General features: G+C 58.8%; 1 protein-coding gene across 2 annotated transcripts in view; it reads left to right on the top strand.

The window, feature by feature from the left end:
- UVSSA (UV-stimulated scaffold protein A) overlaps window positions 1-26,969 on the top strand; it is a 40,070-nt gene that overhangs the window by 3,741 nt on the left and 9,360 nt on the right. For both annotated transcript variants that reach the window (XM_011936781.1, XM_011936780.1), the window contains exons 4-10: window positions 107-227; window positions 1,429-1,812; window positions 3,434-3,546; window positions 3,828-3,956; window positions 14,524-14,635; window positions 24,729-24,873; window positions 25,400-25,534. In XM_011936781.1, coding sequence (XP_011792171.1) covers window positions 107-227; window positions 1,429-1,812; window positions 3,434-3,546; window positions 3,828-3,956; window positions 14,524-14,635; window positions 24,729-24,873; window positions 25,400-25,534 — 1,139 coding nt within the window. The remainder of the gene's footprint in view (window positions 1-106; window positions 228-1,428; window positions 1,813-3,433; window positions 3,547-3,827; window positions 3,957-14,523; window positions 14,636-24,728; window positions 24,874-25,399; window positions 25,535-26,969) is intronic.

The following is a 26,969-nucleotide window of genomic DNA, read 5'->3' as shown; positions in this document are numbered from 1 at the left end:
AACTCGTGACCTCATGATCTGCCCACCTTGGCCTCTCAAAGTGCTGGGATGACAGGCGTGAGCCACCACACCCGGCCGACCCTAGTCTTTATTTTCAATTGCTCAGGTGGATTTTCAAGACACAAATGCTCGGACTCTGGCAGAAAGAAAGAGAGAAGAGGAGAAGCAGAAGCACTTGGATAAAATTTACCAAGAAAGAGCCAGCCAGGCGGAGAGGGAGATGCAAGGCAGGTGCCCAGGACACAGGGAGGGGCCCACACCTCTGGGGGTTGCCCGTGGTCCGGCAGTTCATTCTCCTGGTCCCAGGGCCCCGGCCGCAAGGGACCCAGGTTTTGAGACAGGCTAGGTGGAGATGATTCAGGTCGGCCTGGAAGGCATTCTCAGCCACAGGACCCGCCCAACACCCTGCAGGGGCCTCCTGGGCTGTCCATGCCTCTCCCGCGCCCTCTGGTGGTCACGTTCACCCACGCCGTTTGCTGCGCAGACCCCTGGACAGAGATACCGGGCACAGGTGTGCCTGGGGGCAGTGGTCTGAGCCCCATCCTGGCTGAAGGCCCTGCCACTGGTTTATTTTGTGACTACCTTGCCAGCCCCTTCCCCAAAACTTCACCGTTTGCTTCCCGGCAGTCAGCCTTTCTCGTGAGTATCATCACGATGGTGTGAGGAGGGGGTGCCACGGCCCTCCTGAGATATCTCCTGACATGGGTAGAGGCACAGCCGTGTCTTCAGACGACATGTGCCGCAGATCCTTCCCCTGACAGACTGTGGTTCCAGACGTGGGCCCTGCCACAGGCCACGTCTGGGAAACACAGGCCTCAGGGGAACCCACAAGGTAGGCAGCCAGACGCCTAGACGATGAGGAGGCAGCCAGGAGGAAAGCTGCTCCGGCCCAGGAGTTGTGGCATGAACAAAGCTGTTTTGTTGCCCCAGGAAGGAGGTGCAGCCGTGTCCTGGGAAGTGCGGGCGGACTGACCTCCCCTACACACTCGTGCCCGCTTCCCAGAGGTGCAGAGAGGTTGCCTTGCAGGCCTAGCTGCTGAGCTGGGTGCTTTAGGAAGCAGTTGAAAAGTGCACTGCACGGCCAGGCGCAGTGACTCACACCTGCCATCCCAGCACTTTGGGAGGCCAGGACGGGCGGATCACTTGAGTCCAGGAGTTCGAAGCCAGCCTGGGCAACATAGCGAGACCCTGTCTACAAAAAAATTAGTTGATGGTATCACGTGCCTGTAGTCCCAGCTAATGGGGAGGCTGAGGCAGGAGGACTACCTGAGCCTGGAAGGTTGAGGCTGGGGTGAACTGTGATTGTACCACTCCATTCCACCTGAAAAGTGACACCCTGAGGGGAGTGGGCCTCTGGGTGTGGTTTTGGGTGGGCTAGTGCTTTTGCTCCACATGGTGACGCAAACAGGTGTCTTGATCTTTTGGCAGAAATGTCTGGAGAAATTGAATCCTGCCTGACAGAGGTAGAGAGCTGCTTTAGGCTGCTGGTGCCTTTTGACTTTGACCCGAACCCGGAGACAGAATCGCTTGGCGTGGCTTCTGGCACATTCGATGCCCTTCACTCCTCCCGCGCGGGCCAGGTGGGCCCTTGCTGGTCTGGCACCCCTGACCCCTGGGATGGGGAGCAGCCCTGCTGCAGTAGAGACCTGCCTGCCTCTGCAGGCCACCCCAGAGCGGGCGGCAGGGCACAGCCACCCCAGACAGCCACAGATGACCCCTCAGATGAGGACGAGGACAGTGACCTCGAGGAATTTGTGCGGAGCCACGGGCTTGGCTCACACAAGTACACACTGGACGTGGAGCTCTACTCAGGTAACTGCCTTCCCGGGATCTTTGTGGCGCCACCCTGCCCCAGCTCCCAGGTAGGCCCCTCCCTCACTGGCACCCGGTCCCGGAGCTTTGGACTGCGGGGGCCTCCCCTGGGGGGCTAGATCAGGGGTCACTACCAGGTTTTTCCTTTCTTTTTTGTTTTTTGAAGCGGAGTCTCGCTCTGTCGACCGGACTGGAGTGCAGTGGCCTGATCTCAGCTCACTGCAAGCTCCGCCTCCCGGGTTTACGCCATTCTCCTGCCTCAGCCTCCCGAGTAGCTGGGACTACAGGCGCCCGCCACCTCGCCCGGCTAGTTTTTGTATTTTTAGTAGAGACGGGGTTTCACCGTGTTTGCCAGGATGGTCTCGATCTCCTGACCTCGTGATCCGCCCATCTCGGCCTCTCAAAGTGGTGGGATTACAGGCTTGAGCCACCGCACCCAGCCCATGTTTTTCCTTTCTATGTGGCCTCTGCACTGGGATCCCCCAACCCATGCCAGGCCTCTGTGGCCATGGGGACACTTCTAAGAGCTCATGGCAGCCCCCACCTCAGCAAGGCTGTGGACAGAGCAAGGACCTGCAGAATTGGGGTGAGGTGGGGTCTCGAGGCTGGTGTGGTCCTCGAAGGATGAGGGAGCACAGGCCTGACCTCCAAGTGACCAGGAGCCCTGGGCAGGCTGTGTGGGCGTCCCGCCAGCTCGCAGGCCCGTCACGGTCTCATGTTGCCATGAGGGCTCAGGTAGCACCGGCCCTTGCTGGGAGGAAAATGTGATCCAGAAATGGCCACACGCAGCCTTGGTGCTGCAGCCTGGGTGGGTGAGGGTTGCTGAGACATAGCCGCCCTCCGCTCCCCCGGCCCCAGCTTCCTCCCAACCCCACTGATGCCCCCCTTGGGGCCCTTTGGGTCTGTGCATGGCTTCAAATTGCTCTCTTTGAGGAACCTGCTTCTTTGGAAGCAGGCACAGCTGGTGTCCCTTCACCAGGGCCGGGAGGCAGCTGGGCTGGGAAGCTGCTGGGAGAACTGATCCTCAGGGCTTAGCTGCCCGGAGGTGCCTCAGCAGTGAGGCTGCAGGTCTGTGTGGGGTGGACACCGCTGCTGCCAGCCCAGGGCTGTCCTTGCCTGCACAGAGCTCAGCCCTGTGCCGGACGCTGAGGGTGCCACAGTGGGGGAAGCCATGGCAGAGCAGAGCTGGAGCTGGGGTGTCTGGCGGAGGAGAGGCCAGGGTGGGTGGGGGCCGGCGAGGCTGGACTGGGCAGGCCCCATCCTGTGGGGTAGTCTGTGGAGGGGAAGGTCCTGTGCCCGGTGGGCGGGGGCAGTGAGTAGAAGAGGCTGTGGGTGGTCTTGCCCCTCCAGGTGGGATGGCTGCAGCCAAGGAGATGGAGACACACGCAGGCAGTGGAGCTGTGTGTGAGGGGAGGCTTTGGTGTGAAGCCACAATGTTCTTTTCTAAGATCGTAAAACACTTCCTTCTCACAGCGTCAGGTTTGGGGTTCCTGGGGGCAGGCATAGGCGTCTGGCAGGTTCCCCTCAGGCTAGAGCAGCCTTCACTGCGTGGTCCGCCTCTCCGGGGCCTGTGGGAGATGCCGGCCGGCGCCCTCGGTGACCTCTGTGTGCCTCTCCCCAGAGGGCCTGAAGGTGCAGGAAAATGAGGACAACCTCGCCGTCGTCCACGCCGCCCGCGACACACTCAAGCTCATCCGGAACAAGTTCCTGCCGGCCGTGTGTTCGTGGATCCAGGTGAGCCTCAAACCTGGTACCTGTGGGTGGAGGGCCGTGTGCAGAGCGCCAGGCATGGGGGGTCCCTTTCTTGGGGGCACTGTGGCCCGGGGGCGTGGTCTGGTGACTTGAATGGTCCCTGACCCACGAGGGCTCTGTCCCTCACCTGCAGCTTCGTCCTCTGCACCCCAGGTGTACCAGGGACCCCCTGGGCCGGTGGATCTGGCGTGTGCCTCCCGGCGGGACGACTTCCTGGGGCCTGCCGGCCAGGTCCCTGAGCTATTCGCACCCCCGTTTTGCAGCGCTTCACCCGCGTTGGGACCCATGGTGGATGTTTAAAGCGCGCCATTGACCTGAAGGCGGAATTGGAGCTTGCACTGAGAAAATACAAGGAGCTGGACATCGAGCCCAAGGGAGGGCAGAGGCACAGGGTGAGTGGGCAGGCGGCAAGCGGGAAGGTGTCCCAGGGGCCTCAGTGGGGCAGGAGAAGCTGTGGGGGGCTGCACCCTGGGCCTGTGGGCCTGGCAGAACCCAACCACACCCCAAGCCCACTCAGCCCCAGCAAGGGCTTCCTGTGAGCCCAAGGTCGTCGCTGTGGCAGAGGGGATGGTGCAGCTGTTGGGTGCTGCCCGGCTGTCGTGTGTGGTAGCTGAGCAGAGGTGCTGAGTGCTGCTCGTGCCTCCAGGAAGCCACCAGTCAGGCTGTCCCCCCACAATTCCTTCTAGGGAATCATCAGCAGTGTGGCGCGTGTCCTGGCAGGCACTGTGTCACCAGAGGAGAGACCCCCGGCAAGCCCTCAGATGGCCAAGAGGGTCACCGCAGGCTCCAGTGCACTTAGGGGTGGAGACTTGGGTTACTGTCTGCTGGGCCTTGCGAGGGGCTTGGAAGGGTCGTAGGGGGCACTGCACTTCCCTGAGCAAGGAGCATAGGGTTAGGAGGGGACAGGGCCACCACGAGGGGCTGGAGGCTGGAGGGAGGTATGGGGTGCCTCTGGTGGGGTGAAGCTGGGAGCAGAGACCGTCGCATTGGGCGTGTTGGAGCCGGTCGAGGGGTGGGGGTGCCCGGCACGCTGCCAGGGCCTTGAACTGCCTGAGTGCAGAATGGAAATCCGGGCCTCAGTGCCTGGAAGGGCCTGAGAGCTGGGGTCCTCTGCAGATGTCCTCGGCGGCACCCAGCACAGTCAGGCCTTGGGACTGGACTCGCACAGCAGTGCTGTCTCTCAGGCGCCTCCCCCTCAGGGAACCCAAGTCCTGAACCCCAACACCCCTGAACTCGGACCCCAAACGCAGCCCTGGCCTGGGAGATGCTGGCCTTTTGGCTCTCCCCACTTTAAGGAAAGCTTTGGGGTGGAAGTGCCACTGTGCTCCTGGCTGAGGAAGAGGCCGGGTCCACAGCGGCAGACTGCAGGGCCATGGAAGTGGGGGGGGCGGGGAGGCTCCTCTGGATGAAATGCTGAGCCTGTGGTTTTCCCGGGGTCAGTGGCCTGTGTCCCCAACGTGGCGGGGGTGTGCAGACGCCCCGGGGACCAGCAGAGGGCGAGCTTGCTTTTCTCCTTTAAGTCCGAAACTGATTCCCGGAGAATTTATAGTCATGTGGGAGCCCGGTGGCTGCGCCACTCGTGTGTGGCCGCGTTTGTGGGTGCTGGTCAACACCTCGCTCCATGAGGAAATACTTTTGTGAGTTGTGACAAAAATATAGTTTTTGCAATGAGAAAGCATGCTGGTCTAGGCTGGGGAGGAAGATGGTGAGTGCCGTCAGCACGTCAGGATCAGGGTGAGCCCACTGCTCACGCCCAGCGCGCTCAGGCCCACAGGATGGCAGCTGCAGGATCAGGCCCCTATGGCAGCCGCTGCCACCGTTGCCGAGTGGGCCGCATGGGGGCTGCCAGCTGTGTCGGCGCTTCTCTGTGGCCCACACTGGGGCATTTTGAAGGTCACTGTCCAGTCTCCACGGCACGGGCGAGGCTTGCTGGAGCCTCACGCTGAGACCCTGCACCAGGCACTGCCCCTGTGCAGCCGCCACCCTGGACTCAACCTGGCGCGGCTCCTGCAGTCTGCAGACCGTTCTGTCTGAAGGTGGCTGGTGGGCCTTTGCCTGGCAGTGGAAACCCCTGGAGCAGCCGGCTTATTGGTAGGGGTCCACAGAGCAGAGGGGGTTGATGGGTGGCATGGTCTAGTCTCATCAGGCCTGGGCCCCTCCAGTTGGCACAGCCTTTTTAGTACCAGCAGCAGTGCTGGGGCTGGGGCAGCCAGGTGGCTCTCCTTGGCCTGAGGTTCTGGCAGTGGAACCTTCTGGAATGTCTGGTGCTCCCCCTGCCTGCATCTCATAGCTCCACAGCATCTGGGACGGCCCCCAGGTGGGGCTGGCTGGTGGAAGTGCGTCTGGGCAGCTTCCAGGGCTGCTGGCAGCTTGGCCTACTTGGGTGAGGATGAGGAGCTGCCGCTCCCTGAGTCAGGACTCTTAATTCAGCACAGCCGCAGTACCGGCAAGGCCTGTAGGCTCCCGGCCATGGCTGACTTTCACCCACAGCTCCACCTCAGCCTAGTGGATGCAAACTCCCTCGTGCCAGGGGCCTGCATGCTCTTCCGTGAGTGTTCAGCTCAGCCTGGCCCCTGCCCTGTGTGGGCTTAGGAGAGTTGGCCTCCCGGACCTCTGCCAGCTGCGGGCCCCTGCTGGCTGTACCCTCCTGGCTGCAGCGCCAGCCCCTCCTGCCACAGGGCTGCTCAGGGATGCTATATTCAGGGCCTGGTCTGTGGTGGCCAGGGCCCGCAGGACGGGTGTGGGCCAGGCCATGCAGGAGGGTGCTGGGCAGGGCATAGCCGCCTGAAGGACCCCAGCTGCTGCTGCTACCACCCACGAGGTCCCAGGGACCCTGCCAATGCCGTTAGCTGTCTCTGAGCTTCTGAATGACTGACGTGAGCGTCTCACACCCCACGTGGTGGAGCTACTACCACCACCCCTCCGTGTCGCATGACCCTAGCCCTCGGCAGCCACCCTGACCCAGCGCCTGGGACCTGCTGCCCTTCCACTGCCCTTCCTCACTCCTGCTGGCCGAGGGCCCACTCCTGACCCATCTGTGTGCGTCCTCTTGAGATCCGAGTGGTGGCACTGGGTGGGGGGTGTCTGTGGCCAGGACTGATGGTGCTTGGAGGGCCCCTCGCCCCCTTCGACCACACGGTCTGGCCAGCAGACATGCTGCAGCTGTGCTTCAGAGCTGGTGAGTGTGCAAGGGCAGCAGGGCCTGTGAGGCTGGATTGAGGATGTCACAGCTCTGGCAGGAAGGGAGGCACCACGCTGCTCCTTTGTCAGTTGAATGGACACTTTCTAGACTCTTCTCCACAAACTGGTGTCTTTTAAAGCACCGCTCTGAAGTCCTTGGAGATTTTGCTCGCGGCAGCTGGAGTGCGAGGAGCTGCCTGGAGATGAAGTGATTGGCGGGCTCGCCTGGCTCAGGTGAGCGGCGCTTCCCAGAATAGATGCCGTGGCACCGCTGCAGTATCTGCCCAGCTCCCTCCTGGCTCCGCGCGGCCACCGCATCCGAGTGGCGCGTGTGTGGCAGGTGGCTGGCTGACGAACGTGGATGTTAATTAGAGCCGTTTTAATTAGAAATTATGAATGAGGTGCTCCTCGTTAATTTTCGAATAAAATTTACAGAGGGTTTAAATCACTTCCCTCAGTGTCTCCCCATTTAGCACGGGATTGGCGTCGTTAACTCCGTGTGTAGAACAGAGCACGCTAATTCAATCATGCCTGATTTAAATATTTTTAGAACTTCCAGCAATTGTGTAGGAGATGGGAACGTGCAACGCTGCTAGCTGCAGGCAGGAGCCCGGAGCCCAGCGCTGGAAGGCCCAGCCCATCCTGTGGCGGCTCCGGCCGATGCTGGTGCTGAGGCTCTCAGGCAGTCACCCGGGAGCAGACACCGTGTCTTTCCGTTTTATCATTTCCACTTGGTTTCTACGTAGTATTGTTTTCCTTTTGACACAGATGTTCTGTCTTCAGAAAATGCTCACGCTGGTTTGAATATGTGTGCTGTGCGTTTGGAGTGCCTTTGTGTGGTTCCCGTCCGTGTGCCGTGCGTTTGGAGTGCCTCTGTGTGGCTCCTGTCCGTGTGCCATGCGTTTGGAGTGCCTCTGTGGCTTCCGTCTGGAAGCAGGCCAAGGGTGAATCTCCTGGATCGATGTGCAGCGTCATTTGGTAGTTTGAGTGTCCAGCCTTGCCGCACTCCAGGGCAGGTGTGATCGTCCGTGGCTGCATCATTCACTGAGCTGATAAAAATCCTCTGGAAACTTTCACATTGCCTGCTGCCAAATTACATAGCTCAGATCACCAATTACTTTGTATTGTATAATTAACAAAATATTAATTTCCTATCGGCCAGTGAGTCAGAAAACCATCTTAAGCATCGTTCTCTTTAGTTCTGTCAGCGTGGCTCTTTCCTTCTGCTAGTTACTGGGTTGCTTGTTTCCATGGCTGAAAGATGCATTTGTTTTTGTTCTCGCCGGTGTTGAGTCTGTTGGGGCAGCCACGTGGGTTCGGCGGTGGGCGCATCCTCCGTTGCTCACAGAACTGGAGTCGTCCCCCCACCTCTGTGGTTTTCTTTTTTTGAGACGGAGTCTCGCTCTGTCGCCCGGGCTGGAGTGCAGTGGCCGGATCTCGGCTCACTGCAAGCTCTGCCTCCCGGGTTCACGCCATTCTCCTGCCTCAGCCTCCTGAGTAGCTGGGACTACAGGCACCTGCCACCTTGCCCGGCTGGTTTTTTGTATTTTTTAGTAGAGACGGGGTTTCACCATGTTAGCCAGGATGGTCTCGATCTCCTGACCTCGTGATCCGCCCGTCTCGGCCTCCCAAAGTGCTAGGGTGACAGGCTTGAGCCACCGTGCCCGGCCTGTGGTTTTCTTTCTCTGTCAGCTGCCTGTCTGACTTCTCCACTGGCCTTACCACCGGAGCTCTGATCTTTGGAGTTAGAAGCCAGAAGCATTCTCTTGCCCTCTGATGTTCAGTGGGCTCGGGGTTGCAGCCGACAGCCTCACGGGGACCCTGTCAGCCCCTGGGATGGAGGCCGCACCTCTTTTCCCTGCTGTGCGTGAGGGAAAGTTTTCTGTGATGCTTTGGAGCCATGGGAGTGTTTGACTTCCGGGAGGTGAAAAGGACAGAAACTGAAAACCCAAGGATGAAATGTGGACCCACCAGGCACAGGCGGGGAGGAGGGACCTCAATCAGCGCCGTCGGGAAACCTTGGACCGCCGTAGGGCCGGGAAACAACCTTCCTGGGTGATGGGGCCTCCATCACGCCGAAGGCCAAGCCGCCACGTCCGCCGCCGTGTCTGAGGGCCGCCGCCGGGGGGCGCAGACACGCGGGCTCTCTGGAGTCAGCACGGGGAACACGGGGAGAACATCTGAGGCCCAGCCGGGGCTCAGGCCAGCCCTCCCTCTCACACCGGTGGCTCAGGCCTGTCTCTTGGGCCTTCACCGCCCCTCAGTACCTGTCTGCAAAACAGAGGGCACTTCCCAGACAAGCCCAGCGCTGCTTGAAACACCTCCCCACACTGTTACCCCTTCCGTTTGGAAAGCAGCCCTGTGGGGTCGCTGGGTTTTCTGCCCCATTTTACAGACCGGGAAGCTGAGCCCTGGAGAAGGTGTGTGGGCCCAGCCTCCTTGTCCAGGCCACCTGGTGAATGTGAGTGTACCTGACGAACCGGCACTGTGGCTGCACAGCTGAACGTCCGCCCGCTTCCCAGAGCCTGGCATTCTGGCCCCTGTGGGCCCTGGCTGCACTCTCCTTCCCTGAAAAGGTCAGGCTGAAGCAGGGTCCTTTCCCGCCCCCATGTGTGTGTGTGTGTGTGTGTGTGTGTGTGTGTGTGTGTGTGTGTGTGTTTGTCTCACTGGAATCCAGAAGTGAGGACACAGGCAGCCCTCATTTTCCCGAGCCCAGAGTTAGCTTTCCCTGCAGAGCTCGGGGGCAGGAGCTACTAGATTTGGAGGTGCCAGACGTAAGAAGTGATTCCGCTCTCCACTGAAGGGGGCGTTTGTGACCCCTGGTGCCTTGAGCTGCTTCCCGAGCACCGCACACAGCGCTCCTGCTCAGCAAGAACCAGGCCCACAGCCTCTGCTCAGAGCGTCCTGTGTGGGACCCAGGGACAAATGCCAGTTTGGCTTCCCCAGGAGAAGAGGCCGCCCTGGCCCAGCTCCATCCATCTGGAGGGCAACAGAGACCCAGGACCCCCGGCCCGCATCTGGTTGGCAGATGTATGTCTCCATCTGGCAGGCGGCCCTGGGGACCCAGCAGAAATTTTGCCCCCAGCCTGGCTCTGGAATTAACCTCCAGGCATCCTGTGAACCTGAGGCCGCCTCCTGTCACGCCCAAGAAGGCCCCCAGGCCTGTGGTGCTGTGGCCCTGGCCCCTGCAACTGGGACTCCAGGAAGCGGCCCGAGGCCCACCATACTGGTTAGCAGCTCCCGAGGTCTGTCTGAGCCTCATCCCTGGGAGTGATCTGGGTTAGACGAGAATGGGAAGAGGCCTACGGCACTGTTTTGTGATGTTCTTGTAAGAGCATATTGATGAGTGTAGATTTTATAGTAAAGAGCCAGTCGTTCTAGAAAGCAACGATTTGCCTCAGCAGAACCTCCAGGCTCTCGTTTCAGAGGTGAGGACGTGCCCATGGTGCTGTGTCTGTGTCCAGCAGGTTCCGCTCGGCCCCGACAGTGCTGCCCGCCAGGTGCCCTTCCCGCACGCTCACTGTGGTCAGCCCTGCTCCGCGCCGCCCTCCGTCCTCTCAAGGTGCGTCCCTGGCAGCCAGAGATGCACATGAGATATTGGCCTGGCCGGGCAATTTGCACGGCCTTCCAGGGAGGGCATTAGCATATAAATAGCAGATGCAATGAGGACCATCACAGCTGAGCACGTTTAATTTTTAGTTTATAAGATAGAATGGGTTTTTAAACGCATAGCCATCAAGGCGCTGAAAGACAAATGTAGTTTGGAACTCACTTGTCTGACGAGGCCTTACATCATTTTTTTTTTTTTAAAAAAGGGAAACACACACACATAAAACTGAACAAAAGTAATTTCTTGGGTGAAAAGTAATTGAGACCGCATACCAAGTTAATTAGATCGTACAAAATTTATTTAATGGCCCCAGCTGTATCTCCCAGCCTGCGTGTGGTGGACGGACCTGCCCCTTCACCCGGGCCTCTCCTCTTCCTTTCCTTCTCAAATAATTAGGAACCTCGCCACCCTACTCCCGTGAACTGATTGCATTGTATATTTTAGCCGTTTTATTGCTTGTTTAATTATGATCGTGGAGGCTCATTTTTCTAAATCCTTTTAAGTGTGGGTGAGAATCCATTTGTATGAAGCCAGCAGAGGCCCCAAGTGCTCCTGCCCGCCTCCCCGTGGTGGCCGGGGTTCCTTTGGAGGCACCCTGTGCACGGGCGGTCTTGGCTCTCCGTGTCGAGGGTCTGTAGCTCCCGTAGCTGCTGCACTGCGGACCAGCCTCGGGAGGCTTCCAGTGCCTCGCAGGGGACTTGGGCCATTAGGGAAGGTGTGGGCACAGGTCACAGTCCCCTTGGGAGGGGCAGCCTGCGGGTGACCTGTGCCTCCCACGCCCCTGCTTTATCACAGGAAGCTCGACTTCCAGGTCGGGGTCAAAGCAGATTGCTCTGAGAACCTTTTCCAAACCTAACCTCATTTTGTAGACATTTCCGGTCCCAGCGCCGCGGTAGGGTGTGTGATCTCCTTTCCAGGATTCTTGCTTATCCAGAGCTCCCCAGCGCCAGTGCCCAGCCCCTCGGCAGGGCCTGCAGACACGTGGTGCTGGCCCCCGGCTCGTCTGTCCCTGACCTTGAGGGCGGGTGGCTCTTGCCTGTCACCACTTGATGATTTGACTTGTTAGAGGTGAACTGGAGGCGTGTGGGACCACGTGGAAGGGGTGCTTCATGTGGGGTCTCACCCTCCCTTTGGGCTCCGTGCGCTTTGAGGCTTCGGGGAGCTCTGTCCCCAGTGACCACGCTGTTCCTGTCCTCCGAGCAGGCCCCTGAACAGCCACACAGCGTCCTGGGCTCCCAGCTTCCCCATCTTCAGCATCCCCGCCTGTCCCTGACTTTCAGTGTGCCCAGCACCAGATGTCGGAGGTGACCGCACTGTGCATCTGTGGGTTTCAGACATGAGAATTTACCCTGTGTGAATGGAAACCTGAAAACAGCAGCTTTCAGCCTTCCGTTTAGTATTAGCAGTGAAGTCTCTAAATCCTGAGTTGCTGTGGTTTGAGGGGCTACCACAGCCTCTAAATAGTTTCAAGCTGAAATGTGGAAATGGTGGCTGTGGTGGGCTCTTGCCCGGGAGAAAGCCCTGGGGCTTCCTCAGAGGTGAAGGGAGATCCACCCACGGGCCGGGCTGGTGTTAGAGGGAGCCGCTTACCGGGACCAGGGTGGCCTCATCAGCGCTGATTTAAGAACAAAGGGGAACCCGGGGCTTCTAATTTAATCACAGAAATGAACCATTATTTGGGGAGAAAGAAGGTATAATTCCTAATAGTTAGCTTAGCGGTTGAATATTTTTTAGGAAATGAAAATTTGATAAAAGTCCCCGATGAAATTCAAGGGTGCGAACAATAAGCATAATATTTTTTGAAAATGACCCCCATATTTAAAATCTGGCACTATATGTTATGCATTGTAGCACCCGGTCCACATCTACCTTTTAGAAAATTAAAACACATAAATTCTGTTTAGTGTGTGATCCGTGCTGCACTGGCTGAGAACCGTAATGCCCTGAAACCTTGGGCTGCTCTCCACCTTTCATAAATTCCTGGCAGATTCTGTACAGAAATAATTTTCAGGTCCGTGGCTTGTTGTTATTCAGACGTGATGGATCGCCATCATTTGCTCAGCGCAGGAGTTAAGTGCCCCCGTCATTTCCAAAGAGTATAATTGGGACGTTTCACAGGTCAGCGGTGGAGACAGGCTTCCCTTTTGATCAGTGTTAGACTGATAACAAAAATTACAGTTTCCAGTGATTAATGTCTCCTGCTTCCCAGATGCTTGGCAGTGGGCTGCTCCTAAACAAAGTGCACTTGGTCTGACGATCGGTGCCGGGGCCACCTCCCGGCAGGGTGCTGCTGCCTGGGCCCCGCGGCCTTGTGCGGCCTGGCTCCATGGGGGCTGGATGTGGAGCCACGGTCCCTGCTCACCCAGGCTTCGTCTCTGGTGAACACGTGGACTCCTGCCCTGGGGGTCAGGGGTCAGGGGTCAGGCCCCTCTTCAGTCGTCCTTCCTCCCCTCAGGAAACAAAGCTGTGACTGCAGGCGCCTGTGAGGTGCTGATGCTGGGAATGCTTTTTAGAAATGAAGGTGTGTGTCAGAGTGATGCTGGTTTTCGGTTTTTCTCTTACAAACCCGTTAACGGTCCCCTTGCTTGGTGTTCCTCTGATAGGAATCTCCCTTCCGGGAAGTTTCCCTCAGCTGTGCTGTGGGAACAGGAACGCAGGTGCCTCCACCCTGGGGCACCTCCACCCTGGGGCACCTCCATCCTGGGGCATCTCCACCCTTGGGCATCTCCACCCTGGGGCACCTCCATCCTGGGGCATCTCCACCCTTGGGCATCTCCACCCTGGGGCACCTCCATCCTGGGACACCTCCACCCCGGGGCACCTCCACCCCGGGGCACCTCCACCCCGGGGCACCTCCATCCTGTGGCACCTCCACCCCGGGGCACCTCCACCCCGGGGCACCTCCATCCCGGGGCACCTCCACCCCGGGGCACCTCCACCCCGGGGCACCTCCACTCCGGGGCACCTCCACCCCGGGGCATCTCCACCCCGGGGCACCTCCACCCCGGGGCACCTCCATCCTGTGGCATCTCCATCCTGTGGCACCTCCATCCTGGGGCACCTCCACCCCGGGGCACCTCCACCCCAGGACACCTCCACCCCGGGGCACCTCCACCCTGGGGCACCCTGGGGGCATGACCTTCAGCTGCCCTAGCAGCCCTGCCAGCCCCTCTCCTGCCCTGAGGGAGCTGAAGGTGAGGAATGACCGGCCTGCTGTGCTGAGCCCACACCAGGTTTGTGGTGGGTGAGCTGCAGAGGCGGGGCTCTCAGGGAAGGATGGTGTGCCCTGGGGGCTATGTGTGAGCTCCCACACCCTGTCCTGGGCCGTGGTGGGGCTGTTGGAAGGATGCAGGCCAGTGGGAAGGTGAGGCGGAGAAGAGTTTGCCCACGGCCGCATCTGAGCACATGGATGGAGCAGGTGGTGGCCACCGTGTAGCCATGTTACTAAGCAGTGGGCTCGCTACCGAGTGCACACAGAAGCCAGTACTACAGCAGCAGCCTTTTGGAAGAGAAAGACTTTATCAGGGCAGGCAGCCTTTTTCTCATGGGAGGAGGGAGGCAGGGGTGGCCTGAGGGCTCTCCAGACTCAGTGAGGGATCCCTACACCTACCCTGGCAGAGAAGTGACCTTGTCAAAAGGAAATTGAGGTGGTTTTCATGCAAGCCCTCAAGGACAGAATGTTCCAGAAGTACTTGTCCCTTTCGGTCATCTGACATGCTGTGGTCACACCAGCGCCACGGGAGAACCCTGTGCGGGGAGCTAGCCCTGGCCGTTGCCGAAGAGCAGATGCACCTGCTCCACCTGGTGGGAAGATGACTGCCCTAAGCCACGGGGGCACGGCCACCCTCGCGCCAGTGAGACGCCATTCCACATGAGGACCTCACCTCCCACAGGGACCTGGGGAGTCAGCCAGGGTTGCAGCAGTTCGTGGTTTTGACGTAGACTCTAAACAGCCCCCGGCGCAGGGGCAGTGCGGAGGTAGTGTGATGTTGGGGAACGAGAGCAGCCTTGGAGACAACCGTAACTGCAGTCCAGCTGTGGCTGATGCTGCAGCCCTGAGCGGGAGAAAAAGCTCCACAACAGAAAGGCATTTCCAGGGCTCCGCCCACTGAGAACTGTGTTCATACACAGGGTCTGGGGCTGATCTGTGCTGGGGCATCTTTCCACAGACGGAAGCCCTGGGGAATGCGGAGGAAGATGAGGATGATGAGGACTTTGTGGAGGTCCCTGAGAAGGAGGGGTATGAGCCCCACATCCCTGACCACTTGCGCTCTGAGTATGGTGAGCAGCGGGCCCTGTCGGAGGGTGCCTGGGTGGAGGGTCCCCCACTCAGGATGTGGCCCCTTGGGACCCGTCTGGTGGTAACTGCTGCTTTGGTTTAAAATGCCGCTTTTCCTGCCCATGATCGTAGCCATGAGGCTGAGAAGTCGTGTGCGTGCTTTTCCTCTGTGCTCTGGCTCCATCTTGGGGTCTCAGGCCTAGCGTCCTCCCTGCAGCCTGCCCTGAGGTGTGCTCCCTCTCCGGTGGTCCTGCTGGTCCTCCTCTGCCAGGCAGGCCCTCAGGTGCCCAAGTCTGGGGCAGGGGCCGTCCTCCTCTTGGTTCTTGTGTGGAGGCCCCAGCACACCGGCCTGCTCTAAGGACGCATCGGGGCAGGGTCCTGACCTCCCTCTGCCATCAGCAGCCCTGCTCAAGGACAGAAAGGCCTCATGCAGGAGGGTGGGCTCTGGTGGGCTCCTTGAACTTGAGGGTTGTGGGTGTGATTCCCGCAGCTACAGAAGCCGCTGCTGGCAGGTGGGAGGGGCCGCCACCCCACACCCTCCAGGCTCCCCTCCCCGCTTAGTGGAGTCACAAGCACAGGCATCCCTCCTCACCACTGGTGATGCCACAGGCTCGGGTCTGGGCCCAGGGCTGCTGTGCCCTCCACAGCAAGGAGCTCCTGTCATTCTCAGGGAGCACTCGGGAGGTGCTGAGTGCTGCCACAGCCTGTGCTGTGCCATCGAGGGCTTAGGTTTTTCAAAAATACCTCCCAAAGCCACGTTCCCATGCCACACCCAGGATTGTGCCCTCCAGGAGGGGCGTGGGCCCAGGTGGGTCTACTCTTCAAGTTCCCCAGAGTACCCACAGTGGTGTTTGCATGGACGGGAGGCAAATGAAAACAAGACCCTCAGCTTTTGTGTGAAATGGACAAGTTGGTTTGAATCAGAGTATAAGAAGAGATGTAGACCGGGCGCGGTGGCTCACGCCTGTAGTCCCAGCACTTTGGGAGGCTGAGGCGGGTGGATCTCCTGAGCTCAGGAGTTTTAGACCATCCTGGCTAACATGGTGAAACCCTGTCTCTGCTAAAAATACAAAAAACTAGCCGGGCGAGGTGGCGGGCGCCTGTAGTCCCAGCTACTCAGGAGGCTGAGGCAGGAGAATGGCATGAACCCAGGCGGTGGAGCTTGCAGAGAGCCAAGATCACGCCACTGCACTCCAGTCTGGGAGACACAGTGAGACTCCGTCTCAAAAAAAAAAAAAACAAAAAAAAACCCAAAGAGATGTAAATTTGTTAAGAGAATTTAGATGATTAGACAACTCATGTGTGAAGATATGACCCATTAAGGGTGTCATGCCAGATTAGCACAACCAGGCTTCTAACGATCTTCCATTTGTATGGTCCTGTTTACCGGGGTCCTGCTGTCTTCTGCCCTGGGGCCACCCAGGGAGGGCCCAGGCTGTGAAGGCTGAGCTCCTGGGGTCAGTGTGAGCTTGAGGGTGTGGAAGAAAGCCTCAGATGCCTGGGGCCAGCTGGGACCTGTCTCTGGGCACCACTGTGGCCTGGCCCTTTCTGGACCAGGGTCCCGTGCTGCTTCTCCAGGGGTTCTGGCCAGGCAGGCAGAAGCCGAGCGACCTGCACGCCTCTCCCCTCTACCGACCTCTCTGTGTCAGACCCCGTCCCCCGCCGGGCCACAGCCCCAGCTGTGCCCTCATTGGGCTTCCCCCGTCCCCACCTCACACACTCTGTTCTTCCAACTCCAGCGTCCACCTGAAATGGTCTTTCTGCTGATTCCCCACCTTGGGCAGGAGTCCCCATGCCTGACGTGAGGGCCCTGGGGGTGCCTGAGCACGCTGTTGGCTGCTGCAATCTCTTTCCTGGCTCTCGGCTGCTCTCAGGTGGACCAGGCTGTGGGTCCAGCCCCAGGAGCACCGGTCGAAGCACAGAGGTGTCTCCTAGAGGTGCTGCAGCGGGGGCCTAGGCAGCCATGTTGTCTGCATAGGCCCACCCTGACCCGGCCTGCTGGGCTGCCTCATCTCCTGGATCCCTTCTGGGCGTCTTCAGAGTCTGGGAGCTGGCACTGACTCTTGGCCTATAGTGTCACTGACATTTCCTGGCCCTGGGTCTCTGCACGGACCTGTTACGATGGCTTCTGAGCCCTTTGAGCAGAAGTTACACATCTTAGACAGACGGGGTGATGTGTGGCGTCTCAAAGGCAGAAATCCCCACTTCCCCTAAAACCTGACTTGTGGCTCTAAATTATCCAAAGCAAGGCCAGAAGCGAAACTCAAACGAGGTGACTCTCCCCAAAGAACAGAGCGATCTCCTTTCATCAGAAGAGGTGAGGCTCCCTCCGGCCTGTGGCCAAAGACAATGGTGACAGCGCTCACTCATCACCAGGCCTGGCCGTCCCCTCCCCACTGGAGCCCAGGGGTCCTGAGTCCATCCACAATAGTGTCCAGCCAAAGGGGCAGAGCTGCACAGGCCTCGCAGCCCCTGCTGGGTGTGCCGGGACACCTGCTCTGACACGGCCCTGCTGCAGGTACACCTAGCCTCACAGGGTCACAGGTAGGCACTGGGCGTGGCAGTCCTGACTAAGCCCCACCGGTGGGCTGTCCCAGCCTGACCCTGGTTGTGAAGGCACCTCCAGATGTGTGTCTCCAGCTCAGGCCCCAGGTTCAGCAGAGCAGAGATGAGCTGTCCCTGCTGGCTCAGTCCTGGTCCAGGGAAGTGTGCACAACTGGTGCACTGGCCGCCGGTTCCTGTCATTGTAGCTGCAGGTCCCCACAGCGCCCTCCTCTGCTGGTTCCAAGCCTCCTCCACTGCATGGCATCTGCCCCTTTGCTCTCAGGGCCCTCGAATGCCCGGCGGAGGGGAGGGTGCCTTAGAAGCTGGGGGCTCCATCACAGCCTTGCCTGGGGCAGGCAGAGGCCCTGGCAGTTTTATTGCCACTGATTGACTTCTTGAAGTGGAGAGGCTGACCACCTTCTGCCGTCAGCCTTGAAGGTGCCGATGGCCCCTGTAGGCCTGGCCTGGGTGTCCTTGGCGGCACTGCTGGGAGTCACTTGGGTGCAAGTATGCGGCACCGGCTGTACCAGCCCCAGGCGAGGGCTGGAGGGCCCAAAGGAGGGGCAGGCCCTGGTGACAGAGCTGCCCTCTGGGGTGTGCAGAGGGGACCCCCCGGCCCCACTCAGCTTCACACCCCAGGGGCCCCAAGAGTGCCAGAGGCAGGGACCAGACGGGAACCGTGGGGGAAGATACGGGGCCAGCTCAGTCCATAACACGAGTTTATATTCTGTCGCTGTTTTTTCAATTAAACGTGGGCGAATCTGAAGTAGTTAGATTTAGTCTAAATCCACACCACGGAGGAAACCCGTGCTCTTTTGCTTGCTCATTTCTTTCTCTGAATTTTCACTGAGGGGCCTTTATCTTCCCCTTAATCCTGCCATTTCTGTCAGGACATAATCTCTTTCTCAAATTTACATTTTAATTACAAGGCCAGCTGAACCAGGTAAAATCAATAATGTCAGCGCTGGGCAGCCCGCCTGGGCGCAGGGGCCCCGCCTCTGCGTTTCCTGCCATCGATTCCCTCCCGCACTGTCTGCTTTGGTGCTTCAGGCAAATAGGTGCCACTTGGCCAATTTAAACAAAAAAGGGGATTTGGACATTTTTATGATTCTTTCTAAAAACAACCGTGGGAGTGAATTTGAGCCAAGATACTGGACTCAGTGAGACGCGGTGCAGGCAGGGCAGGCCGGGTTCGGCTGTGACGTGTGGCCTCTTGTTTTCCAGGAGTCATTATTCTTCCTGAAAATGCGTGCTCCCGGTGCCTGAGGAATGCTGTCGGCTTTTTGGGGTTTTGCTTTGAAAGTATGTCAGTGAGATTGATTTTCCACGCGATGCGCAAGTGGGAGTGTTTTTAGTGCCCTAAGTATTTACCCTGCTTTAACACGCTTACCCATCTTTTTAATGGTTTAAAACAACAAATCGATGAAAAATATATTTCATTCTTGTAACTCTTAGGAATTCTCATATTGATCTTTTGGCTGTGATTGTATCTAAATGTCACATTGTTCACTTATCAATCTTGCCTCCCTCACTGTGAGCATGCACGTGTGTGTGCATGTGTGCGTGTGTGTGTGCATGTGTGTACGTGCGTGTGTGCGTGCACATTGTGTGCATGTGTGTGCGCACGTGTGCCTGTGTGTATGTGCGTGTGAGCGTGCGTGTGTGTGCGTGCGTGTGTGTGCATGTGCACGCATGTGCTGTCAGTCCGTATCTGTGTCATGTACATTTCCAGAATACTGAGGGGCACTTGGCAGGTCTGTGAGTAAAACCCAGGACATGGCATTGAGTGCCAGGGCTGAGCAGGGGCTGCCCAATGTCTCCCAGGTGTGTGACTCGGGGCTGGAGGTCCGGCCCTGTCACCTGCTCTGTGGTGGCTCTGTCTCATGTCCTCTGCTCTCAGCCCCTGGGAACCCAGGAAATGGGAGCAGCCCCGCAGGCATGCAGCCGCGAGCAGGTGTGCAGCTGTGCACGGCTCAAAAGAGCTCCCGAGCAGGACAGGAACCTTCTGTGAAGGGCCAGAGCGCAGTCTCTTCGGCTTCAGGGGCCACACGAGGCCTTGTCTCTGCGTGTAGATGATGGGTGCGACTGTGTGCCAGTAACACCCTATTCACGAAAGTAGGCGGTGGGTTGGACTTGGCCCACAGCCACAGGCTGGTGATCCCTGAGCACAGGGTGTGGCGTTTCTGCATGTGCCAGACTGACCTCTGCCCAGAGAGCTGGTGGCCAAGTCAGAGATGGCTCCAGACTGCCCAAGTTCTGTGAGCCTTTTCAGAGAGACAGTTTTTCCCTCCTCTGCAACTCAGGGATGGGGTTGGGGCCACCTCCTTGGTTTCCAGGATGCTTGTCAAGGGCCTGAGCAAGGCCCTTTGTCCTTACCCACTTCCCTCCCAGGAAGCCCCTGCACAGGCAGCCTTGCCGTACCCCCACTTCTCACGCCGCCTCATTCTCCTCCCAGCTCTTCTCCAAACAGAGCATTCCTGGCTATACAGATAGGTAAGTGGAGGCACCGTGGGTGTCCTCAGAAAGCCTGCCGTGAGCACACGTGTGTTCAGTGACAGCATGCCTGTAAGGATGTGCGTGTGTGGACATGTACGTGTGTGTATATATTCAGTAAGCCTGCACAAACAGAAGGCCTGCATGCTCTGCAGGTCACTCGTGTTCAGTGAGAGCGCGTCTGTGCGTGGACCTCTGTGTGTGTGTGTGTGTGTGTGTGTGTGTGTGTGTGTGTATGTAATCGATCATGTGTACATGAGTTTCTGGGCGTCTGAGCTCTCTGGCGGCCTCTGTTTTTGATGCTCTGTTCTGTGGTCTCAGGACAGAGTCTGGGCGGTGCTGATTCTTGGGAGGTGACTGAGGCCCCTTGTTGACTTAGTAGTTGGTTTTCTCTCGTCGGTTCTGCATGTGTGTTGGAGAAGGACTTCTTGGATATTGTATTAGTCCATGTTCACGCTGCTGATAAAGACATACCCGAGACTGGGCAATTTACAGAAGAAAGAGGTTTATTGGACTTAACGTTCCACATGACGGGGGAGGCTTCACAATCATGGGGAAAGCGAGAAGGAGCAAGTCACATCTTACGTGGATGGCGGCAGGCAGGGAGAGGGCTTGTGCACAGAAACTCCCGCTTTTAAAACCATCGGATCTCGTGAGACGCATTCACTCTCACGAGAACACCACGGGGAAGACCCACCGGCTCCGTCCCACCACGCGTGGGAGTTATGGGAGCTACAAGATGAGATTTGGGCGGGGACGCAGAGCCAGACGGAATCAGACAGGAAGTCCCCCGCTGTCTCTTAGTTTGGGGGTTTTGACTGTACTGTACAGACCACTCATGATACGGCTCATTCTTTGCCTAACGGCCACTTCCCAAGAGGTTCGCCAAAGTCCCCACAGTCGGGGGTGTCTCTGCACCCGTAGCCCCTCAGCATTGCTGTTTATGTTTCGAGACTGCATTTGTAAGTTACATATCTGTTCATGTTTATTACACCTTCAAACGTTCCTTCTTTTACCCTCTTATTTTTTACCTAAAATCTAGTTTTTCTAGTACCCACATGGGACCTCTTCTGTCTTTTGGTCACTGTTTTCTTTTTTTTTTTTTGAGGCAGAGTCTCGCTCTGTCGCCTGGACTGGAGTGCAGTGGCCGGATCTCAGCTCACTGCAAGCTCCGCCTCCTGGGTTTACGCCATTCTCCTGCCTCAGCCTCCCGAGTAGCTGGGACTACAGGCACCGCCACCTCGCCCGGCTAGTTTTTTTTGTATTTTTTAGTAGAGACGGGGTTTCACCGTGTTAGCCAGGATGGTCTCGATCTCCTGACCTCGTGATCCGCCCGTCTCGGCCTCCCAAAGTGCTGGGATTACAGGCTTGAGCCACCGCGCCCGGCCCTAAGTCGGTCTTCTTTAGATGGCATATTGCTAAAGACGTCCACTCCGGAGTCTGTCTTTTCATTAATCTGAATCTGTTTAATTAACGGTTGTTACGAAGTCTTCAGAAGACACATCTGGCGGCCTGTCATGCGTCCGCCCGTCGCACTTCCTCTCCGACTTCAGCCACCGTCCTTGCCTCGTTTCCTCCTTTCTCCCACCGTTTATGTGCCCCGTTGTTCTGCTGGTTTTTATTCTTCGGATGGTCACTCCTTGTTGTGGAAAGGATTTACACATATATGTACCATTCACTGTTTGTTGCTAGAGTTTGTCAATTACTGTACTATTTCCTGCATAAGACAAATCACCTAGCACCCTCTTCCCGCGTGCGGCCTCCTTCCACCCCGTCACATTGGGTCATCCAGAACCAACTTCATTCTGGTTGATATGAACAGTTGGGTTTGGGTAGAGACAGGCGGGAGTCAGCTTTACAAAGTCACGAGCTCAGTGTTCCTTCCAAGTCTCTGCACTCACCTCCTATGTCTCAGGGCACTCACCTCCCACGCCCCTGTACTCACCTCTGCGTCTCAGGGCACTCACCTCCCACACCCCGCACTTACCTCCTGCGTCTCAGGGCACTCACCTCCCATGCCCCTGAACTCACCTCCTGCATCTCAGGGCCTCACCTCCTGCGTCTCTGCACACTCACCTCCTGCGTCTCTGCACTCACCTCCCGCGTCTGCGCTCACTTCCCGTGTCTCTGCACTCACCTCCCGTGTCTCTGCACTCACCTCCCGTGTCTCAGGGCACTCACCTCCCGCATCCTTGCACTCACCCCCCTGCGTCTCAGGGCACTCACCTCCTGCGTCTGCACTCACTTCCTGTGTCTCTGCACTCACCTCCCGTGTCTCAGGGCACTCACCTCCCCCCTCCGTGTCTCAGGGCACTCACCTCCCGCGTCCCTGCACTTACCCCCCCGCGTCTCAGGGCACTCACTCACCTCCTGCATCTCAGGGCACTCACCTCCCGTGTCTCTGCACTCACCTCTCAGGGCACTCACCTCCCGCGTCCCTGCACTCACCTCCCGTGTCTCTACACACTCAGTGCTCATGTCTCAGGGCACTGCCCATGTCTTGCTCCACCCCCCTGGCTTTTCTTTGTGACTACTGGCTGTGAAGGTGTTTTCAAAGCAGACCTCACCATGGCAAACCTCAAAAGGACTTGTCTCCATGAGGTCATTGTCCTCTGCCTGCACAAGAAGCGATCATTTAGCTGGCTGTAAAATTCTGAGCTTGAACTTCTTCCGCACTTTCAAAGTGACCTTCTAAGATCTTGCATTCACGGTTGCTATTGAACATCTTGTGTCAGTAGAATTTTTATTTCTTTGAAAGTATCAGCTAACTTACACGACCACAAGGTCCCCCAATAGGCCAACTGCAGGCTGAGGAGCAAGGAGATCCAGTCCGAGTCTCAAAACTGAAGAACCTGGAGTCCGATGGTGGAGGGCAGGAAGCATCCAGCACGGGAGAAAGATGTAGGCTGGGAGGCGAGGCCCGTCTCTGCTTTTCACAGTTTTCTGCCTGCTTTATATTCGCTGGCAGCTGATTAGATGGTGCCCACTAGATTTAAGGGTGGGTCTGCCTTTCCCAGCCCACTGACTCATGTTAGTCTCCTTTGGTAACACCCTCACAGACACGCCCAGGATCAATACTTTGTCTCCTTCAGGCAGTCGAGTTGACCTCAGTGCTCGGTGGTAACTATCTCGGGCCGTGGTGTTCCTCGGTTTTCCTGTAGCGCCTCTAGCCATGGCTTTTCCTCTGTCTCCTTTGACTCTCAGTGAGCCTTCCAATTCCAGGAAAATGTGGCTCATCGTTTCTTCAACTCTTTTCTGCGCTCCAATTATTTCCGTCTCCTCCCGGGGTTTTAAGAGAGGCGAGGACGCTGACACCTGCGGGGTTTTAAGAGAGGCGAGGACGCTGACACCTGCGGGGTTTTAAGAGAGACGAGGACGCTGACACCTGCGGGGTTTTAAGAGAGACGAGGACGCTGACACCTGCGCATCCCCTCACCCCTTGGAGCTCTTGAGAAGGTCTTCCGTGCTTCCTCCCTCGCTGTCTGCGGCCGCCTATGTCTCACTCGTGCTGTGGCCGGTCCCCTCAGCCATCCAGCAAGTCCTCTGCACCTGACAGTTTTCCTTGCCCTTCGTCTTTAGTGGAGGTGTCTTCAGGATCCCCCCTCCCGCCTCCCTTCCTGGCCTCTTGCTCTGTCTCCGTAGCTTCTGGGGAGCGTGGCATGGGCTGTGCGCCTCCTCGCCCGGGCTGCCGGTCCGTTTTCTTTCTGTGGATTCTGCCGTGGCCAGGACGCCTTACTAGGTCCGTTTTCTTTCTGTGGATTCCGCCGCGGCCAGGACGCCTTGCTGGGTCCGTTTTCTTTCTGTGGATTCCACTGCAGCCAGGACACTTTGCTCGGTCCGTTTTCTTTCTTCCATGGCAACTCTCCAAAGTCTGGCTTCCCTGCGGTCCAGGTTCCTCTGGGGTCTTGAGCCCCGCTGACCGGCAGCCCACAGGGGAGGACAGGCTCAAGTGTAGGCCTTAGTTGCTCTTACAGCAGGTTTGGGGAGGTGGGTGGTGCCCTTTGTCCTAACCCATAGCCTGCTGGCACCTCCTGTGCCCCCTGCCATCCTGATGTCCCAGGACACCAGCTCAGACAGCCACTAGGGAGTATAGGCCCCTGCCTTGACCGAGAGGTGCCATGAGGGTCAGGGTGAGCCCCGCGGGGCAGCCTGAGAGCCAAGCCCAGGACGTGGTACAGGAGGAGGGGAGAGGCAGGTCAGGGCCCAGCAGTGTTGGAGAATCTCCTTGTCCTGCTTCAGGCACCCTGGGTGCACACTGGGCTGTGGAGGCCAGGGGCTGGTGGTCTCGTCCCTGTCTATCTCTGTGGGACGTTGGTGAGATACAGCGCCATGGCCTTGTCTTGCTGGCGGCGGGATGGGCCCTCTGCGACAGGCGCTCCGGGACGGCATCTTGCTCATTGGAACTCAGCCTCTGCCTGGCAGACAGAGGGAGGGAGTTGCCGGGGCCAGGGCCGTGGCTGTCAGAGGCGCCTGCTGAAGCCGTGGTACAGCCCCAGGTGTTTCTGTGGGGACGCAGGGGCTGGAATCCCCGCTAACATCGCGGTTTTACCTCGGCGTGAGACGTGGGTTGAAACCCTGTGTGGAAGTGTGCGTTCTCTTCTCCTTGAGGACCATGTGGACACCCTGTGGGTGGCCTTTCCAAGGGGCTGCCACCTCAGGCCTGGGGGCTGGGGAGGGCTGCAGGCTGCCTACATCTCACAGGCATAGAGTGCTGGGCAGTCTGGGCTCTCGCTGCTGCCCGGCTTCTTTACAGCCTGGCAAATCCGTCTGCTCAGGCTGGCCGTTCTGCAAAGCCAGGTAGCACAGTGCGTGAACTGTGTGGCCACAAGGCAAGACTGCCGGAGCCCCCAGCGCACGCCATGTTCTGGCAGAGCGTGGCCTGAGCTGCTGCTCCGGGCCTCACCCTCGCCCGTGAGGTTCAGATAGCAGGCACCCACCTCAGGACTCTCGGAAGATGGAACACGCTAACGCATAGACACATCCTAACTGCCCAGTCTCGTGGATGTGCCTGGCAGGTGGTGGGAGTGGTGGCAGGGAGTAGACACGTGTCTGTTTCAGGGCTGGAGGCAACACTAGAGAAAGACACGGCTGTGCGGGGCTTGCGGACAAGGATGAGGAAAGACGAGGAGGCGTCGGACCCCACTTCTGCGGCCGCTCAGCTGCGGCGGCTCCGGGAACACTTGCCCCCACCCTCGTCTGCCAGGTGACTCCCTGTGTCCTGTGTGCTGAGCCCCTGCCTGGCGCTGCCACAGCCTCTGCCCAGAGCACTGGCTGGCCTCGACAGGCTGCTCAGTGCCTTTTCTGGATATCTTGGCAGAAGCCTGGGGTCTGCACCCCCGGCCGGTTGAGCACTGTTGGTGCCATGTTTGGGCTTGTCAGTGCCAGCATCAGCTGGAGCCCGTGTGGGGCTGGGCCAACAAATACCCTTCCAGACACTGCTCGTGCCTCTGAGAGGAGCCCCCAGGGCTGGGGTTTGAGAGGCAGGTGTCGGGTCACCCCTGGGCCAGGGTGAAGAACTGCAGACCAGAGCCCCGCTGTTGGCCAGGGCCCAGAGCTTCTCACAGGACCTCAGTGGTGGCTCTGAGGCCCAGGTGTCGTGTGGCGGAATCCATTGCTCACCTGAGCCGATCTGAGGCCCCGACCGTGCCGTGAGGGTGGAGGGGGAGAGGCAGGTGGCTGTGGCTAGCACCAGCAGCACACAGTCAGGATGTCCTACTCTGTTCCTGTAGCCCCCCCAGAGTGTTGCCAGAGCCACAGGAGGCCCAGAGGCTGGCAGCAGAGCGGGCCCGGGCGCCCGTGGTGCCCTACGGCGTGGACCTGCACTACTGGGGCCAGGAGCTCCCCACAGCCGGGAAGATCCTCAAGTGAGTCCCTGTGTCTCTGAAGTCAACCAGGGCACACAGCCGGGGTCCCAGCCTGAGGAGGGGCTGCTGGCTTGCCAGGCCTCCCTGGGTCTGAGGAAGCTGGCCCTGCCTCCCAACTCTGCCCCACCTTCCGGGCACCTGGAGGGGCACAGGGATGGGCCTCCCCTGCTGAGTCAGCTCGTGGAGCCCGGCAGGGCTTTTGTGAGCCTTTCTGCTGCTGCGTCGGGGCCATCCATGGAACGTAAGTGTTATCAGTCCTGTGGGAACAGCTGGGCGCGAAACCACTTCCCTAAAGGTGGCCCTGGGGCCCACTGAGTTTGTTCTGCTTCAAACTGCAGTTGGCTGAGGTCGGGAAGAAACAGCCGTCCCTGCCACACATTGCCACCAGGGGTGCCCCAAGGCCAGTGCTTGGTTTTGGAGCCTGGCAGGTAACACCCAGCAAAGCTCCCACCTAGAATCGGTTGCCTGCCCCTCCTCCCGCCTGCCTGGCCTGTCCCCAGGACCACAGGCTTTGCCCTGACCCCCTGGACAGTTGGGCTGAGAGAGAGGCCTGAACAGCTCCTGGTGAGGACCCAGTTAGTCCTGGATGGCACCAGAGCCCTGCTGGGCAGACCTGGCTTCACGCGCCACCCGCCTGGCCATCAGCACCACGCACCTGGTGCGTCAAGCTCGTGGTTTCATGTTTCCCCAGCTGCCTGCAGACTGCTGCAGTGGCCGGCTTGATGGAGTTGCACCCTGAACATGGCAGTGGCCTGGGCTGGGGAAGGGCCCCGTGTCAGCCACGTGGGTGGAGGTGCGTGGGCTGGTGCAGGAGATGGCCCCTGGGTGCCATGTGTGCCCCACAGGCGGTTGAGGGCCACACTCTCCTGGCTGGCCCCTAGCCGGGATGGCAGAGGCTGCTTACCCCACACTCCCTTGCCAAGTGGAGGGGTCCTGCCCTCTGGCAGTCTGCCACATTTAGGGATCTGGAGAGCCTGGGCTCACCCCTTTCAGCCAGGAAGTCAAGACGATGAGGGTCCAGGAGGCCAGGGCCTGGCCGGCCGTGGTAGGAGACAGGGCTGATGGGGCTGGCGCCCCTGGGCCCTGGAAACAGCTTGGTCTCCACAGCCGCTGGAAAGACCCCTGCCTGTGAGGGCCTCGTGGCCACAGGCAACTGCTGGAACGAAGCCGTGCTGGTACACAGAGGGCTGGCGGGCCCCGGCTGGGTGCAGTGGTGCACGCCTGTAATCCCAGCACTTTGTGAAGGCCAAGGCAGGTAGATCACTTGAGGCCAGGAGTTCGACACCAGCCTGGCCAACACGGTGAAACCCCGTCACTACTAAAAATACAAAAATTAGCCGGGTGTGGCGGGTGCCTGTAATCCCAGCTACTCAGGAGGCTGAGGCAGGAGAATCACTTGAACCCGGGAGGCAGAGGTTGCAGTGAGCTGAGATCG

Source organism: Colobus angolensis, unplaced genomic scaffold (genome assembly GCF_000951035.1).
Source record: "Colobus angolensis palliatus isolate OR3802 unplaced genomic scaffold, Cang.pa_1.0 Scaffold157, whole genome shotgun sequence".
NCBI lineage: Eukaryota > Metazoa > Chordata > Mammalia > Primates > Cercopithecidae > Colobus > Colobus angolensis.
This window is presented reverse-complemented; position numbering and strand designations above follow the sequence as displayed.